This window comes from Rhamphochromis longiceps, linkage group LG5, assembly GCF_057381845.1.
Source record: "Rhamphochromis longiceps isolate RC_006_pf linkage group LG5, R_longiceps_female_GT1.1, whole genome shotgun sequence".
Lineage (NCBI taxonomy): Eukaryota > Metazoa > Chordata > Actinopteri > Cichliformes > Cichlidae > Rhamphochromis > Rhamphochromis longiceps.
In genome coordinates this window covers 20,334,101-20,350,839 of record NC_140561.1, presented here as the reverse complement: position 1 = coordinate 20,350,839, position 16,739 = coordinate 20,334,101, and the positions used below count along the sequence as shown (strand labels likewise).

Below are 16,739 nucleotides of genomic sequence, written 5' to 3'. Positions count from 1 at the left end.
AGATCTTCTGCAAAGAGAAAAAAATTTGAATATATCAAGGCTTTAATAACAGCGTTATTAAAAGAACAAGAACACCTTGAGGTTTTCTTGTAACTTATACTTTATGTACAAATATTATTTACTTTATGTTTTCATTTTTTTGCCACTGTAGTAGGGAAAAGTGCTTAACAGTAGGAAACAGTGGTTCTTTGGCTCAGCATTGGGGAAATTATTTGGTGCTTATAGAGAACCACGGTACTGCTGATCTTAAAAACAGTTTAAAAATGATTACTGTTTTATTTCTCTTTGTAGAACAAAACATCCAGAAAGCTGTTTAAATATAAGTCAAGATAAAGTTCAGTATTCTCAAACACTGACATGACCCAAAATATGCTTAGATCTGACTGTGAAGGTTCTACAGGAAGTAATATTTCTTGGGCATCTATTATGAAAATAGGAAATACCAGTTATAACTACAAGGGAAACTTTACTCAATAAGACACTGTCTGAACTTAAAAAAAAAAAAACTAATGGGATCAAGTTACTTGATGAATTTGACTAGAGTCACTGTTTTTCCAGTCTTCTCTGCAAATATCTGTGTATCTTTGGTAAATCTGTCACCATGTCCCAGATTGATCTTTGTTGTTGTTGAGGATGTGAAAAGAAACCCTAGCTACAGTCAACATCAATTAAGTTTTAATTTTTGTGCACAAGTCTTCAATTTAGAATTCAAAGCATCCTTCTCAACAGTAAACGTATTGTGCTTGTGTTAAACTAATTACTCACAGAGATTACAACAACCATCTCTGCTGTTTTAACATGAAAATAAATAGAACCAAAAGCTGACACATTTCTCTTCACATTTCATTTCCACACAAATGACCAAGACAGGATATTTTTTTTTCCCCTTGTTTTATGTGTGTATATATATATATATATATATATCTATCCCAAGCGATATGAAAGACTCCCATTTCGTTCTATTGTAACTCAAGCGACTGGTTTAAAATGTCCTAACAGGAAAAAAATGTAAATAAAAGTCTTTGTTTCTAACCCATGAGGACGGTAGTGAAGTGCTACTGATTTACTGCACACCCATGTCATAGCAGCATGTTTCAAAAGCCATGCACATTTCATCATCATCAACATTGCTCAGGCATCAGAATTGATCTTTGCTGATAAAACTGTTGGGGGTGGTGGGGGGAGCCAGACTTCTGTTAGATAGATTAAAAAGCTACAGTCAAACTACAAGACAGAAATGATTTTATATCTCACATCCTTCAGTCTGGTCAGAAACGTGTAGAAAGGCACGGGACAATGACGCAACACCAAAATCATGTTTAAATACAGCATAAGCAGATTTGTTGATTATTATTGTTGGTTTGCCATATGAGGGAGTTTTTGTACGGGGAGAAAACGAACACCTAAACCTCCTTCGGTAATCTCTCAAGTTGTGGCAGTGATGCTCGAATCCTGTTCCTAGTGAGAAAAACATTCCACCTGTTCTTCCCTCACATTTTCAGAGAAATGTGCAGGTCATTAATGTATTCTATAAAATAGTTTAATATAGTCATTGTATTCTGGCAGGTATCAGTGCAACAAAAGCAGTTATAGAAAAGGAAAACAATTCATACACTTCCAACACGGCATTCACTCACAGGAATAAAGGCCTTCATTTTCCATTTTACGTTTTAAATTTACTTTCAAAAACAATCACACACAATCTTGCAGCTTTCCTTTCTCTCAGACACACACACACACTCTGTTCACTCCATTCACACTGAAACCAAAGTGCATTTCTATTCCAATGACAAACCCTCAAACATTAAAGTCTACATGACTTGGATTTTAAGTTTGGTCTGCACTTTACTTTGCATTATAAAACTTGTACAGAATCAACCCCGGGCTAGGAAAAAACCTGGCCAAACCTAAAGTCTGTTTGAGAATCACTTAATTGGAAAAAGTGCTTTTAGAAGGTGTCAAAAAAATTCTGTAGGGATTGCAAGCCTACAAACTTTATATTTAGCATTTTCTTTCATCTCTGCTAAATTGTGCAAGGGGTGAAAGATTTCAGCAACAAAAGTCAGATTTGTCTACAATAATGTGTGCAGCAGAGCTAAAATTCTCAATTTTAGAGCAAGGCACATCTGTGGATGAAAAAGTGTTTGCTCTTCATCTACTTTAATAATTTAATATAGATTTCTTGTTAAAAGTGGACAGAAAGCAACTACTACTCTAATTCTTTAAACATATACACGAGCTTTCCACTAATGCCAACTGTGTCGGTGTCGTTAGGAACATCAGTTTCACATCATCACAGATGCCTTTCGCTTTTGTGCAGACCAAACTCAACCAGTTCCCATTCTCAGTGTAAAATAAAAAAATTTAAAAAAAACTAAGGGCAGCAGGCTGTCCTTTTATTCTCAGTCAAAGATGTGCTCTCCACGGACAATGTGCGAAGAAAATTCATAGCGATCCTGGCTGCGATGGCCACAGATGTTGCACTCAAAAGGCTGCCGAAAACCATGGCAACCCATGTGGATTGTAAACATAACATGGTCCAGGAAAAGCACGCGGCAGTGCTCGCAGCGGAAAGAGCGCACAGCTCGCCCCTCCCCGTCTACAACCCGAAAAGTCTCCTTGGAGGTAGAAGAGGGTGCCGTAGGTGAGCTCGGTGTTGGAGCATGTGTGGGAGGAGGGAGAGCAGAATGGCCTCCATCCTCTCTTTTCATCTCCCGGTCTTTGGCATGACTGGGGCTGTGTCTGCCCCGACTCCTGTGGTGTGCGATGGGTGGAGGTGCTGGGTTATGGTTGTTAGAGTGGAGGAGGTGATGGCCGTTGTTACTGTACAAAGTCGGAGTCGGAGCACAGCTGTTGTAAGGCTCATCTGCCATGCTTTCTGTGTCCGTAGAATCCTGGCAGCCATTGCTAGGAGAAGGGGCGTGATTTCGACCCGGAGGCAGGTCTTCGTGACCCTCTGCTGCCTCCCTGCTCCCAACACCCACAGCTCCCAGGCCAGCTCCTGCCCCTGTGCAATCTAACCTTGGCCCAAGGGGAACAGGAGCATGACTGAAGCTGTGAATCGGCCTGAGTTCTGATAAACTTGAAGAGTGACTGGTGGGAAGGTGCAAGGATCTGAGTGTGTCTGATACCCCTCCTCTTCCAGTACCTGCAACACCTACATATTCTCCTCCCAGACCAGTAAAGTGTGGGGCATCAAGGTCCACTGGGTGCATGTCTCCATCTTTATCCAAACTAGCAGTGAGCTCGTAAGGTGTATCTGCAAGGTTGAGGCGTATGTGCTTCTGCCCTGCAACACAGAAAGATATGACTTTATAATACAGTACAATGACAGTCAGCATTTTGGATACATTCTCTATTTTACGATGATGCTGGTTATTTTCCTAATTTTACAAGATGCTCAAAACTTAGTTTTTTCCTTGTGTGTTTCTTTTTTCAGTTAGATTGCTATACTGAGAGCAGCTTTCAGACCTTTCCTAACCAAATAAATACTATGTGCTAATTGGATATCTAAAATTATAGTGGCTGGTAATATAAGCACAACAAAAGATTTCTGTCTTACTTCATGCTGTATTCCAATTCAAGTAATGATTATTGCTTTCTGAGTTTCCTGAAACCGTCCACACTGAGACCAAATGCTCACCTACAAATTTTTGTGGCGTGGATCTCTTGCGTTTGGTGATGCTGTTGGCGAGCCGATCGATAAATGCCATCTTGTCTGAGGATGGCTGCAGTAGAGGATCTGGTATAAACTCTAGCTCTCTCATTTCCTCTCCTGTACAGAGTATAAACAAACTATTATTACTTTTATTTTAGGATTTTCTATTTGTGTTTGCCTAAATTCCGGTTTGGATAAAGTGGGTTCTAAGCGTTAACTTGCTAAGCTGGCAAACTACATGTCTACATTAGATGCTACTACACTCCCTTTAGGAGGCTGGTATTTCTTTAACACCATACTGTGCAAGTTATATCTATGAACACATACCTGAATTTGGTGCACTGGTTGGCTGCTGGAAATCCAGACTCTGTAAATAGCTATGACAGCGCTCACGGTGCTCCTCCAGAGTGCTTTGCTGCTTGTAACTACGGCCACAATAGCTGCACTTATACGGCTTCCCAACAGTTGGAGAAGACACTGGTAAAACAAGTGGAAATACAGCATTTTCACTGTTATTGTACACTACAATGGAAAAAACAAAACTGAAGCAAACAACACACAAACACCTACCGGGCTTGAATCTGTCCTACCTGCATGAGTGCGAAGATGGCCGGTAAGTGCATCCCGTCTTCGACAGGCATAGCTGCAGAAGGGACATTTAAAGGGCTTCTCCCCTGAGTGCAGCTTGATGTGGCGGAGTAGGTTTCCCTTTTGAGTGAAGGACGCGCCACACTGATTACACTGAAATGGTCGCTCACCTGTAGAAAACTTAAACTTGGTAACTCAACCTCTTAAGCATAATTTATATTTCAAAAAATTTGAGTTAGTTGCAACTATACCTCAAAGGGTTTTTTTTAAGTCAATATAGTACATCAATTGTATACAATGCTGATTTTCTATAAAATTCCAAGATGTCGTCCCCCCCCTCATCTGACCTAGTTTCATTAATAACAAGCAAAGATACCATCTCTATATTTATCCAAACTCAACTGACTGATCACCTGTGTGGCTGCGTTTGTGCACCATAAGCACATTAGGCCCAATGCAGATCATTCCACAGATGTCACACTTGAGCTTTCCATTTGGCAGTCTGGTGGCTCCACCTGGCATAGTTTCAGAATTGGTGAGCTCTCTATAGCTTGTGACAGCCTCAGAACCTTGCTCTGGACCTCCTTCCTCCACCCGCTCTCCTCGCTCATCTTCAGTACTCCGACCTGGGTCTTCATCACTATACAACTCCACTTTAATGGAGTTGGCTACAGAAGTACAAGCGCATTTGTGTTATACAGCAAAACAATAATTGGAAACACACCAGCAAGCCTACTTCAGACTGGCTAAAAATTAAAAAAAATAAAATAAAATAAAAAAAGATTTTGGAGTGGCCTAGTCAGTATCCGGACTTAAATCAGATTGAGATGCTTTGGCATGAGCTTAAACAGGTCATTTATGTTTGAAAACCCAACAGTGTTTTCAAAACATTTTGAAAACAATTCTCCAAAGATGTGTGAGCCAAAATTCCTCCACAGCAATGTGAAAGAATCACTGCTAGTTATCACAAATGCTTGATTGCAGTTATATATGTTATATAATGCATTTGCTTGGACTATATTTAAATTTTGTTCGGTGATCTTAAACATGTAAGTGGGAAATCATGGGATGTAGTTCACAATGCTGTAAAATACTTTCCCCAGCACTGTAGGGTGAATAGTGCTGCTCCAGTAAGTTAATTTAAAATTCATATTATTAATGTATAAACATAATCTGATTATGAGAAGAAGATTATAAAAATATTTATCTAGATTAGAAAATAAAAATTTGACAATCACACTGAGAGAATAAAAAGCTTCATATAGATGGAACTAATGAAGATGCTATAAGTTCTCACTGACCACTGAGGGAGCGACTGGGAGAGTTTTCCTTGCTGTTTGGGGTGCTCACTGTTGGACCTCCAAGAGCTCCAGAAAACTCTCTTTCCAATGAAGAGTCTCCACTACCTGCTGCCAAGAAAAGAACCAAAATAAGATATCATTTAAAAAAAAAACATGCCTAATTTAGAAGGTAAGTATATATGGGTGACTAAATAAATCAGAGCTGCACCTGATATGTAAGACCGTCCATTGCAGTCATCAACATCCATACTAGTTCAGACTGAATACTGAAATGACATTTGTGACAAACATAAATTCTCTTTCACGCACACAAACCTAACCATTTGTCTACAATCGCTTAATTCTTTAAACATGAATTATTGCAGGTTGAGGTCGGAACGTGACATTTTCTGAAATCAAGTAATTGTGGTGTGGCTTAGATTGTAAACAGCACGTTAGACTACACCCCTTTCAATTAACAAAGGGATAAAAAACTAAATAAACGCTTACATTTAATTTTCTAACTAAGACGTAATATCGTTAATTTGTTGTTGCGGCGCAAGAACGGCCATTCATTTATAACAACAACAATTTAAAAAAATCAAATCAAATCCGTGTCTGTTGCTATCAATAAGATCAATCAAAAAAAAAATTAACTAGCAGCTAATCTCAGCATCATACCTAACCTTACCAACCCCAGATAAGACTCCCTAACAATTGAGGTGAGCGATGACAACGCTGCTAAAGTGACTTAAAGTTGCGCTAATCTAACATGAGAAAGATTAAATCGGAAATTGAGACAATAAACGACAAAAAACGGTGCAAACGTTTACATAACGGTGGCGTTGAGGTAACCTAAGTTTACGGCCTTGGCGGCTAACGTTAGCCTACTGCATGTGATGGAAATTACCGTTGGCCAAGTTAGCTAAACTTAACACTTTAACGTTACGGCGGTGTGCCATCACCGACAGCTTGCTAGAAAGCACGGAGCAAAGTTGGAATTAAGTAACATGCGCGGCGATGCGAGTAGATAGCGCTGACTTGTGACAATAATTAACTAGGGCTGACTTGGACACTCCTCGGCGTCGTGTTTAACGCTAGCATAACAAACCAACGCTAGCCTAACGAGCTAGCCACTACTGCCAGTGTTTCCTAAACGGTTGCTATGGCACCCACAGCCAGCCACAATGCTACAGCTTGCCCGCTAGCTGTTGGCCTGCTCCCCTAGCAGCTTTAAAGCTGACTTGTATAAAACAACACCACAGAAGCAGTAGTTTTAAAGCTGCCCAGTTGTCCAGTAACTACTAAATTACCTTTCCCTGTAAGGGCCGTTTCAGTGAGCTTATTCCGTATTTTCATCTGTTTGATTATGACAGCAGCATTTCCTGGCAGGGTTTACCTCCAGCTTCAAATAATTTCCGGGTTACATCTCCAACGCAGCAACAGCTACCCGTTTCCCAGAGCTCTGGTTAACTGCACAACCATCACCCGGCTCATAAAGCAAGCATGCAAATTAATTTGTAATAATTTATGTTGAATATTAAATTAAAAATATTTTCAACACAACCACTTTTAGTTACAAATAGCCCAAGATTTCTTTGTTAATGGTTTCTTCAAAAGTAACCTTGCAAACCTTAGCTGTGCTGCTATATTCTTTTAAGAGAGAAGATTGTTTCTCATGGCAACCCTTTAAAAACAAGTCATACTTGTTCAGTTATTTTCTAATTGTACTGTCATGAACTTTATCATTTACATGCTAACTGAGGAATATGGAGTCCAAGATGTGAGTCTTGGGGGTTTTTTTGGCATTTTTTCTGAGCACTGCATGGTTTGACCTTGGCGTGAATTTGCTAGCACATCCACTCCTGGGAAGATTATGGCATTGTGTTAACACACAACAGATGCTAAGATCCCAAGCCTGTGGGTTCTATGCAGTATGCTTTCTGTTCCTAGGACTGCATTCTTCTGGAGAGAGATTTCTTTACAGCTCCTGATCAATTCCCAGTATGTCTTGTCTTAAACGAAATAACTAAATGGTGAGGTATGCATCTTCACTGTTAGAGAATACGTTTTTTTTTTAAACATGATTATGACTTCAGCTGAACATATAAACAAGTCACTCAAATAAATGTATTCCGCTGCGGCATTGTTTAACCCAGCCTAAATAAATAATTAAATACACGTTTCTTTTTATTTCAGTTTTAGTATATATGTTTGTGGCAGCTGGCACTAGCACTAATTTTTTTGCACATTTTCCCGGTGGTGCTCATACAGGTTTTAAAGACCTGGGCAAAGGTTTTAGTCACTGATCCAGCAATGAGTGATTCCTCTTCCCATCAGACTGTTTTTAAAAGTGTTTTGCATCAATATACAGATAATTGTACTCAGCAAGGAATCATAATACTTTTCCCACTACTGCTGTGGATCAGAGCTGGGTACTTTTCTCTTCCTGCCACATACTCTACTGTGTTTACAAAAGGTAAATTGTGTGGTTTTTTCCAGTGTATTAAAATGATATCCTTTAGTGGTTATCTTTGAGATTCATATTTTGAATAAATACATTATAAGCTGATGAAATGCATTTTAAAAAGATTTAAAAAACTAAAAATAACTGAAATTATTTTGTGAAAAAACCAAAAGGAAATAAAACATTTAGAGGAAATGTTGTTTTAGTATTTGTTGGTTTGGTAAAATTTGTTATTACAACATGTGTGGTGATATTAAGGCTTGTTTCTGCCACTGAAGAAAAATGACAACAAAAAGAAGCAAGTGAAAAATGTCAAGTTATTATCTCCAATTTTCACGTTAGATAGCCTGATCAACTTACAGGAAAAAAAATTAATTAGTGGTGGAAACAATCTTCCTTATGATGACACTTTGGTGGATGTGTTTATTGAGACCTTGGATTTCTACAAGACTGAACGTTATACTAGTTTTCCTAAATCGTGCGTCTCACATATGCCCTCCAAACAATACTTACAAAGACTGAAACTGACTAACTAAATAAATAAATAAAAAATCTGAACATTTTCAAACAACAAAAACTCAAATGGTCAAACCTGCTATGAAACTAACTGAAACTAAACTGAATTAAGAATAATAATTTAAAAAAAAGTTAAAAAAAAAAAAAACCTCCCTAAAAACTAATTAAATAGTCCAAACCTATAACTCCTCCTCTCTCATCCCAGCTTCTTGGTAACCATGTCAAATATAACAGTTAAAATAAGATATAAATCCACAATTTCTGTTCATCCATATATGTCCCTTATATTTTTTAAACCATTTATTCAACATCAACATATTTTAAAGAACAACAATTATATTCTGCAAATTGTTTCCCACAGCGTGTGTGCAATCAACTTCCTGAAACCTACTTGGCCTGGAAAAGGAAGAGACAAAAAGTAAGCAACATGACAAAAAGGAGTTGACATGTGCTAATACCATGGCTAGACCAAAAGTCAGTCCTCTTTGGCATATTTTTTATTTTTCCTTAATCTTTTCTGAGTGTCATTTTAACATGTTACCCAAATTCATTCTCGACTTTCACACTACATCACATTCTGCAGCTGACATCTTTTTCCAAGAAAACGCTAAAACTAGCACAGATATGCAACTCTGGTAAAACAAACATTACAAACATTTATTAAAAACATATGAAATATTATTAAACAGTCCTGAGTATGTATTTGCCAGAGATACAGTAATTTCTTTTAGACTTCAGCGGGTCCAAAATTACTTACAAATCTCTCTCCACACAATATCTTTAAAATTGCATAGCACACAACAAATAATATATATCATAAAACGTTTACCTTTGATTTATTGCTTATTATTATTTTTTAAGTAAATTGTCCCCCAATTGTAGAATGCCCCCTAAGTCTAAAAAAATCATGTCTGCACTGAAACTTGGAAAATCAACACTGCTTTATCTGACATTTCTCCGAGTACTGTGCATTGAAGGTCGGTCTGGAAAAGTCTAAAAAAAAGTAAGTATGGTGGTCACGCACACGCTGGGACGTACAAAGAGTGACCTCTGCTGTGCAAACGGCCCGTGCCGCTCTGACGTGTGGGCTGATTTTACGACGGTGTGCTTACACAATGACAGTTTCCGTCAGTTTGACTTGCAGATAGCAGCGACCGCGTTGAACCAGCTTTTTTTTTTCCTCCCCCCCTCCCCGTTTCCACTTTGGGTTGGAACGACAGTTACATCCTTTCAGAATACCCACCAGAATCGATGATGTACTGGATGAAGGCAGGGGCTTAGTTTTATACGACTATAAGCTGTATTTACGGTAGCTAAACTCTGCAGTTCCAGTTTGAGGCCCAGCGGAGAACTCGAGCGGCGGCTCGAAAAAGTTTGTTGTTGTCACGTGACGCGAGACGAATGTGGCGATAAAAGTTTGCTTAGATAGTAAATATAGGTGGTGTACTACATTTTTCAAAGACCTACTCAACACCGCTTTTCACTACAATGCCTCAACCGAAATACAGAAAGATCGCCGTTATAGGTTACCGGTCTGTAGGTGAGTACAGGTTCGAGCTCTTGCACAGCTAGCTTGGGTAACAGGCTAACGTCCTGGCTTTGTTTTCCTTGTGAGCGTATCCGAAGTACAACAGTAACGCTAGCTTACCTTTGTTTCTCAGGGCTCTTTTTTTCTCTTCTACATTAACTACTAAAGCACCTTCAAGTCAACCAGTGTTGCTGTACAGTTGTATCCACACGTTTCTAGATGAAAGGTGACCGGTGAAAATAAACTTAGCCGGGGATACCCTGGTGGAGTGCCAAGTAATGTGTGCTCCAAACTTCTAGCTTAGCAGGTCAATCATAACGTCCAGATTTTAAGAAACTCAATCTGCAACAAGAATAAACCTCTTATTGTATTATTTAAATTAGTTTAAATTATGAAACCTCATTGTGTGACCAATGAAGCGCCATAATTTGTTGTTCTGGCCTAGTGACTTTTTGTTTACACAAGTGTCGGCGTCTGTATTAAAAAGGAGAGTGTAAAGTATGTCCTTTTAAAATCTGTTGTTTTAAAAAACAAAACAAAACTCTTGAAAGAGAGTTTCTTTCTAAAAGTCTACAAATAAATCAACTACAGTTTTGAATCAGCATCGGTATAGTAATAGGTGCATGTGTTTTACAGAGAAATATCAGTATTTGTCACAGAAACTAAAAATGAAACTAAAATAATAAAAACCAAACTGAAATGAACAAACCCACTAACTGAAAACTAAACCTAATTACCTAATTAGAAATTTTTTTAAAAAAGTAAAAATTCTGGTATTTAAAGAAATATACATGTAATTTAACTTAATTGTTAGTATCTTTAAGATTTAAGACTTTGTACAGTACTTCCTTTAAAACTGTGTTCTTTTGAAATAGCACTTAAAAACGTTTCTCTTTCTGTATGTCCATAATTAAATAATCTACAGTTCTGATTCAGAAACTGTACTATAATATGTGCAGGTGTTTTACAGAGAAATATCAGTTTTTTTTGTCACTGTGAAAACTTTTATCACATCATTACTTAGATAAATTATAATTCTAAATTCATTTACATGCCTACATAAAATTTGTATATACTCATAAAACGTTTATAGCTGTAACAGAACATAACCCCATAGGAATGCTACATGTCAGCATTTTATGGTTGTATAGCAGATACGTCTACAGGGGTAGGCAACTCAAGGTCTCAAGTGCCGGTGTCCTGCAGGTTTTAGATGTGTTCTTGATCCAACACAGCTGATTCAAATGGCTAAATTACCTCCCCAACATGTGCTGAAGTTCTCCAGAGGCCTGGTAATAAACTAATCATTTGATTCAGGTACGTTGACAAAGGGTGATATCTAAAACCTGCAGGACACTGGCACTCGAGGCAGTTGCCTATCAGAAGAACAGTCCTCCACTTTTTGCCAGCCATCCTTTGCTTTCATTACCTAACTTTTAAAACATGTTAGCTTATCTAGATACCACAGGGGGACTATAATTGGACATTAAAATAACTATGTGAAACATTTACTGTGGCAATACATCTTAAATTCCTGACCAGGTTACAGAATTTGTAGGATTTGTAGTGCGTTAAAATTACTTATCTACAGTATAAAGGCTTAAACGATCAAGAAATCAACAACAAGCACAAGATGTTTAAATCATGTCTCAGAATAATTGTAACTAACTGCATAATGTTTGTTTATGTTTTTATTTTATTTTTTAACGCTCAGGAAAGTCATCCCTTACAATACAGTTTGTGGAAGGGCAGTTTGTCGATTCCTATGACCCCACCATTGAAAACAGTAAGTTTGCCATTAGTTTTTTCTTTTTTGGTACAGTGTTACAACAAAGACATTTTTTCCTGTTTGATTGCATATAGCGAATTGTAAAACTAGTTCACCTTTCTTTCCTTTAACAAAGCCTTTAACAAAATGGTCAGTGTGAATGGTCAAGACTTCAATCTTCAGCTAGTTGATACAGCTGGACAAGTAAGTAGTTTATGTTAATATGTAAACTAACGCCGAGCATTTGTTTTCAGTCGATAATTTGCCCATGTCATAACATGTGCTCAGATGTCTTATTTGCCCTTGTCTGTAGGATGAGTACTCAATTTTTCCACAATCCCACTCAATGGACATCCATGGCTATGTCCTTGTCTATTCAGTGACTTCCATGAAGAGGTGAGTTGATGATTGGGACTAATTTTGGATACACTAGCACAGGTTTCCAGGCTCTTTGTACTACAACTGCCATGCTTTATGTTTCTAGAAAATCATACCAACACTGTGATTTGACATATTTTCAGATATAGCCTCCGAGGGAAGCTGATAATACACTAATCAGAAAACACAAGTGTAGTCTTTTTTTTTTTTTTACCCTTATTTTTTGCAGTCATGTTATATTCTCTTTTTTCTTACTGTCATAAAGTGTTTTTCAATCAAATCCACTTTATTATAATTTTCCAGGCTGTAGTTTTTTTGTTTTTTTTTTTAGGTTTTTTTTGTACAAAATGTTTATCGTGATAAATTATAGATACATAAGATGTATGTTAAATCTACTGTCTGATCAGTGTCTCACATGCTGAAATATCTTTCTGTTCAGTTTTGAAGTTGTGCAGGTTCTACATGATAAACTGCTAGACATGGTTGGGAAGATTCAGTAAGTTTAGCTGGTTCTTTAAATTTCAATATTTTCTATGTTGTCTTTTTGTTCCCTTTTCTTTTCTTTTTTCTTTTTTTTCTCTTTAAGTTATGTTTAATACAATCAGGCTTTTGTCTTTTTAGGGTCCCAACTGTTCTTGTAGGGAACAAAAAAGATCTCCATATGGAAAGGTAATCCAGATTTCGGAAAGTGTAAAAATATATCTTAGTAGAATGGTAACTGTACCAATGGCACCTTTTTGTTTTTAATATTCTAATATTTATGTATTTATTTTTGTTTGTTTGTTTGTTTTTTTGCTTGTTTTTTTTTTTTTTTCCTTTCAGGGTTATCAAGCCAGAGGAGGGAAAAAAACTTGCTGATTCCTGGGGTGCTGCATTCATGGAGTCCTCAGCCAAGGAAAACGAGGTAGTGAGAAATATCTTATTGAATGCTAACTCTGAATGCTAGCGAGTCCACATTAATTTCTGAGAACATTAACACTCTAATGGCAAAATTCTTGTGATGCAGACTGCTGTGGAGGTTTTCAAGCGGATCATTTTGGAGATGGAGAAAGCTGATGGCAATGCTCCCCCAGAGGAGAAGAAGTGCATTGTGATGTGAAAGTGTATCCAACACATCAGTAAGCTAACTTACTGAAGACAGGAGGCACAACTTCACCAGCTTGCCAATCGTGACCTCACCGACACCAAGACACAGCGGTGGAACTTTTCTGCTTCATTGTGATGTTAGATTAATTTACATAGCAAAGCAACTGCTCAGACAGTTGATAAACTGAGACAGAAGTTTCTAAAACAAGGATTAAACTCTGTTTTAAACAAAGCAGCATCTTCGATGAACACCACCTTCCAATATTGAAATGTAAGCTACGTCTGGGCATAATCTTGATTTATTTTTTATTTTTTTATTTTTTTTTTGAGTTGAACAAAATCCTCGGAAAAAAATTAGACATTCAGATTTGTTGCTTCATGTTGATTGCATCATTTCCCCCCCTAATCTTTGAGAAATCACTGGCATATGCCTTATTACTCTCCAGTGATGGCTGGTTAATGGTCTTTCCGAGGACTGGTGTATTACTTCAGCTGGTCTTTTTTGGCATCGATGCAGAGTCGCAGTTCACATTGCTTTAAATGTGGTGTTAAAGTGTCATTGTTTCTTACAAATGGTGGGTTTCCTTGGATAGCCTATACTGACATTGTACATTAGATATCCCACTGTGGTTTCACAGTCCTCACTGTAATAACTTTGTCTCCTCATCTTCAGGTACCTTTCACTAATGAACTGTGGGGCTGTGTCTTTATGACAAGAGAAGTCTGTTATATATTCAAATATTTGACAACTCACATCTTAGGTTCTGATAAACAGACTGTCATTGTTTCTACATTTTAATTTCTGATTAACTGTAATAAAGATGTTATGGACAGCACTCAGAGAGATTTAGGATAGATTTGAGTAGATCTTTGCTATTTACCACTTATGGCCTTTTTAAAAAAAAAAATAAAAATAAAAATTTAATCTTAGAAATTGGTTTTTGGTATCATTGGTTATCTCTTGAGTGATGCAGTTTTGCTCTCTTAAATATCCTAAGTAGAGTTTATGCATATATGTGCATTGTTAATTATGAACATTGAGGGTTTTTTTTAAATACTTTTTAACATTGTGTAAGGTTAAGTGGCAAAATGCCTGAGTTAGCTTAGAATTTATTATTATCTTTTTTTGATCTGGTGGTTTTGATTTGATGGTTCCTGTGGGTTCGATAAAGCCAAGTCAGTATGGTATGCAGTCCACTGAATTCAAACTGTGGACTTGCATGGTTGCAGTCAGATACTTGAGGTCCTTAATGATGATGTGTTTTTTGTTTTTCCTCATAGAATCTGTAGCCTTATGAATATGTGACAAACTGTGGAGCTTCTCCCCATAATCCCGATGTTGTACCTTTAGTGGTTAATTGTAACTTTTTATCAAGTGCTGTGCTGAATGAATAGCTGCAAATTGATGACGATGGTTGAACAGAAGCTGGTGATGCTGTGTCTTGTGCCTTACTGTTGTTCAAACTCCCTCATCTGCTTCCTTTCATGACTCAAGGTGCTCTTAAAAGTATTTTTCCCCCCTTCTGTTAACTTGACACCTTGGGTGTAGGTGTCGTACACCTGAACACCAATATTTTCCTATGGGTCAATGTTGATTCAGAAATCTTGCTGTAAACAGTTTTGTATATAAATAAATCTGTTACTCATCTGATGTGCCTGATGACTTTGCCCCCCCCCCCCCCCCCCTCCCCCCGTTCCTTTTTGGAACTTAGCTTGTGAAATTAGTTTTATTAAATCTGCTTTTTGTACAAGAATTTTATTTTTTAATTTTAAGTTTTATTGCCCTTTACTACAAGATTTGAGTACTCTACCCATTCAAATTTGATGTTACTCAATAGAGAAACTATAACTGCTGACATCAGTCCATCTAGTATTATTTAACAGGCCAATGACGGTCAATAGGACAATTATATGCAGATACCAATATATTAGAGCATCCTTATATTGTGAATATTGATTATATTGGTGATATATGTGATGAAAAATTTTTGCTGTTAGCAGATGATTCAAATTGGGTTTTTTTTGTTGTTCTATAGTGATTCCCAAAGCTACTTAAACTAAATGCATAAAAAGGGGTTCTTTTTCAGTTTTGAAATCATGTTAAATATTCATATTGACATACTTTCTTTACAAAAAAAAATCACAAATAATAATAAAGCTATGGGATTTAAGTTGCGTGTAGTTCTTTGTTTATGTGATACAGATGATGCAGATACAGTGCAGAAGTCTCACCAGATAAAAGTTCAGCTATTAATGAGGAAGAAATAAATCACTTTGGAAAATACAAAGAGAAGGAGTAAGGAAATATATTGAGTTCGGTGTAGTAAAGGTTTTTTTTTCTTTTGTTTTTTTTAGAAATTTAGAGGTGTGATTTGGGTTTTCAGTGTCCTGTAAAATAGCCATATTTATATTATTTGAAAATAAATGGTACTGGTAGTTAGTACTGGCATTATATTTGAGTCAAACCAAAATTGTATTTTTCCAAAAACTGCAATTAAGTCACAATGTTTTTGCCTTATAAAAGAGATACTGGTGGTATTTCTGATAATATTCATAAAGGGAGATGCTTCTACTGCTCTGCAAAACAGTTATCAGGTGTAAAATTGTGCACATATATATATATATATATATATATATATATATATATATATATATATACACACACACAACTGGGTCACTGCAGCAGATTTCAATGCAAGACACCCTACGAGACCACTCAACTCCCATGCTACAGTCAGCAAACTGCTTGCTAAGTTTTGTGAAACTGGTTCCGTGTTTGATTTGCCAAAATGTGGACACAAGAAAACTGTCACTAATGAAGAAACATCAGTGGCTGTCCTAGCTTCATTCAGCAAGAGCCCACAGCGTAGCACTTGTCGCATGTCGCTGGAGAGTGGCATTAGTCGAACATCCTTCGGCGGATATTAGCTACTCACAAATGGCACCCTTACAAACTCCAGCTGCTGCAGCATCTCAACAAGGATGACCCAGATCGGCACACAGAATTTGCAGAATGGGCAAAACAAAAAATTGGAACAGGACCCTCAGTTCATGCAGAAGATTTTGTTCAGTGATGAGGCAAACTTTTATGTGAACGGTGAAGTTAACAAACAAAACCACCGCTATTGGTCTGACACTAACCCACATTGGATGGATCCCTCCAAGACTGTTGGAACAGCAAAAGTGATGGTTTGGTATATGGGGTACAACAATAGTGGGTCCATTCTTCATCAATGGAAACCTCAAGGCCACTGGATATTTGAAATTGCTACATGATGATGTGTTTCCCTCTTTATGCACTGAAGCTGGCACGTTCCCTGAGTTTTTCCAGAAGATGGTGCACCACCACATTATGGGTGCCAGGTCCGAGCATTCCTAGATGAACAGTTTCCTGGAAAGTGGATTGGTCGTCGTGGGCCAGTTGAATGGCCCCCAAGGTCTCCCGATCTGACCCCCTTAGACTTTTATCT

At 37.5% G+C, this 16,739-nt stretch overlaps 2 protein-coding genes across 6 annotated transcripts; one reads left to right on the top strand and one right to left on the bottom strand.

The window, feature by feature from the left end:
- Window positions 1–1,150: 1,150 nt before the first annotated feature.
- LOC146669853 (zinc finger protein Eos-like) lies at window positions 1,151–6,955 on the bottom strand. 5 transcript variants are annotated; one of them, XM_085406485.1, is made up of 8 exons: window positions 6,840–6,955; window positions 5,756–5,813; window positions 5,548–5,655; window positions 4,660–4,914; window positions 4,249–4,416; window positions 3,986–4,135; window positions 3,644–3,775; window positions 1,151–3,289 (listed from the first exon to the last, which is right to left on the bottom strand). In XM_085406485.1, the coding sequence occupies exons 2-8, from the start codon at window positions 5,793–5,795 to the stop codon at window positions 2,403–2,405; spliced, it is 1,740 nt and encodes a 579-aa protein (XP_085262611.1). In that variant the 5' UTR covers window positions 5,796–5,813; window positions 6,840–6,955; the 3' UTR covers window positions 1,151–2,402. The 5 variants fall into 5 exon arrangements, with proteins under 5 accessions (XP_085262611.1, XP_085262614.1, XP_085262615.1 ...); XM_085406488.1 differs by having other exon boundaries at window positions 5,548–5,652; XM_085406489.1 differs by lacking the exon at window positions 6,840–6,955 and adding an exon at window positions 6,437–6,740 and having other exon boundaries at window positions 5,548–5,652.
- Window positions 6,956–9,621: 2,666 nt separating this feature from the next.
- On the top strand, window positions 9,622–14,917 carry rhebl1 (Ras homolog, mTORC1 binding like 1). The gene is made up of 8 exons (XM_085406484.1): window positions 9,622–10,049; window positions 11,752–11,823; window positions 11,942–12,009; window positions 12,119–12,201; window positions 12,623–12,679; window positions 12,805–12,852; window positions 13,006–13,087; window positions 13,190–14,917. The coding sequence occupies exons 1-8, from the start codon at window positions 9,998–10,000 to the stop codon at window positions 13,280–13,282; spliced, it is 555 nt and encodes a 184-aa protein (XP_085262610.1). The 5' UTR covers window positions 9,622–9,997; the 3' UTR covers window positions 13,283–14,917.
- Window positions 14,918–16,739: the final 1,822 nt, after the last annotated feature.

Bases quoted from the DNA above. Each gene is read 5' to 3' on its own strand.
- LOC146669853 (XM_085406485.1), bottom strand. From the start codon at position 5,795: ATGGATGTTGATGACTGCAATGGACGGTCTTACATATCAG. The intron at 3,776-3,985 runs GTATGTGTTCAT...TACTCTGTACAG, and splicing joins AACCAGTGCACCAAATTCAG to GAGAGGAAATGAGAGAGCTA. The intron at 3,290-3,643 runs GTGAGCATTTGG...TCTGTGTTGCAG, and splicing joins CACGCCACAAAAATTTGTAG to GGCAGAAGCACATACGCCTC.
- rhebl1 (XM_085406484.1), top strand. From the start codon at position 9,998: ATGCCTCAACCGAAATACAGAAAGATCGCCGTTATAGGTTACCGGTCT. The intron at 12,202-12,622 runs GTGAGTTGATGA...CTTTCTGTTCAG, and splicing joins TCAGTGACTTCCATGAAGAG to TTTTGAAGTTGTGCAGGTTC. The intron at 13,088-13,189 runs GTAGTGAGAAAT...CTTGTGATGCAG, and splicing joins CCTCAGCCAAGGAAAACGAG to ACTGCTGTGGAGGTTTTCAA.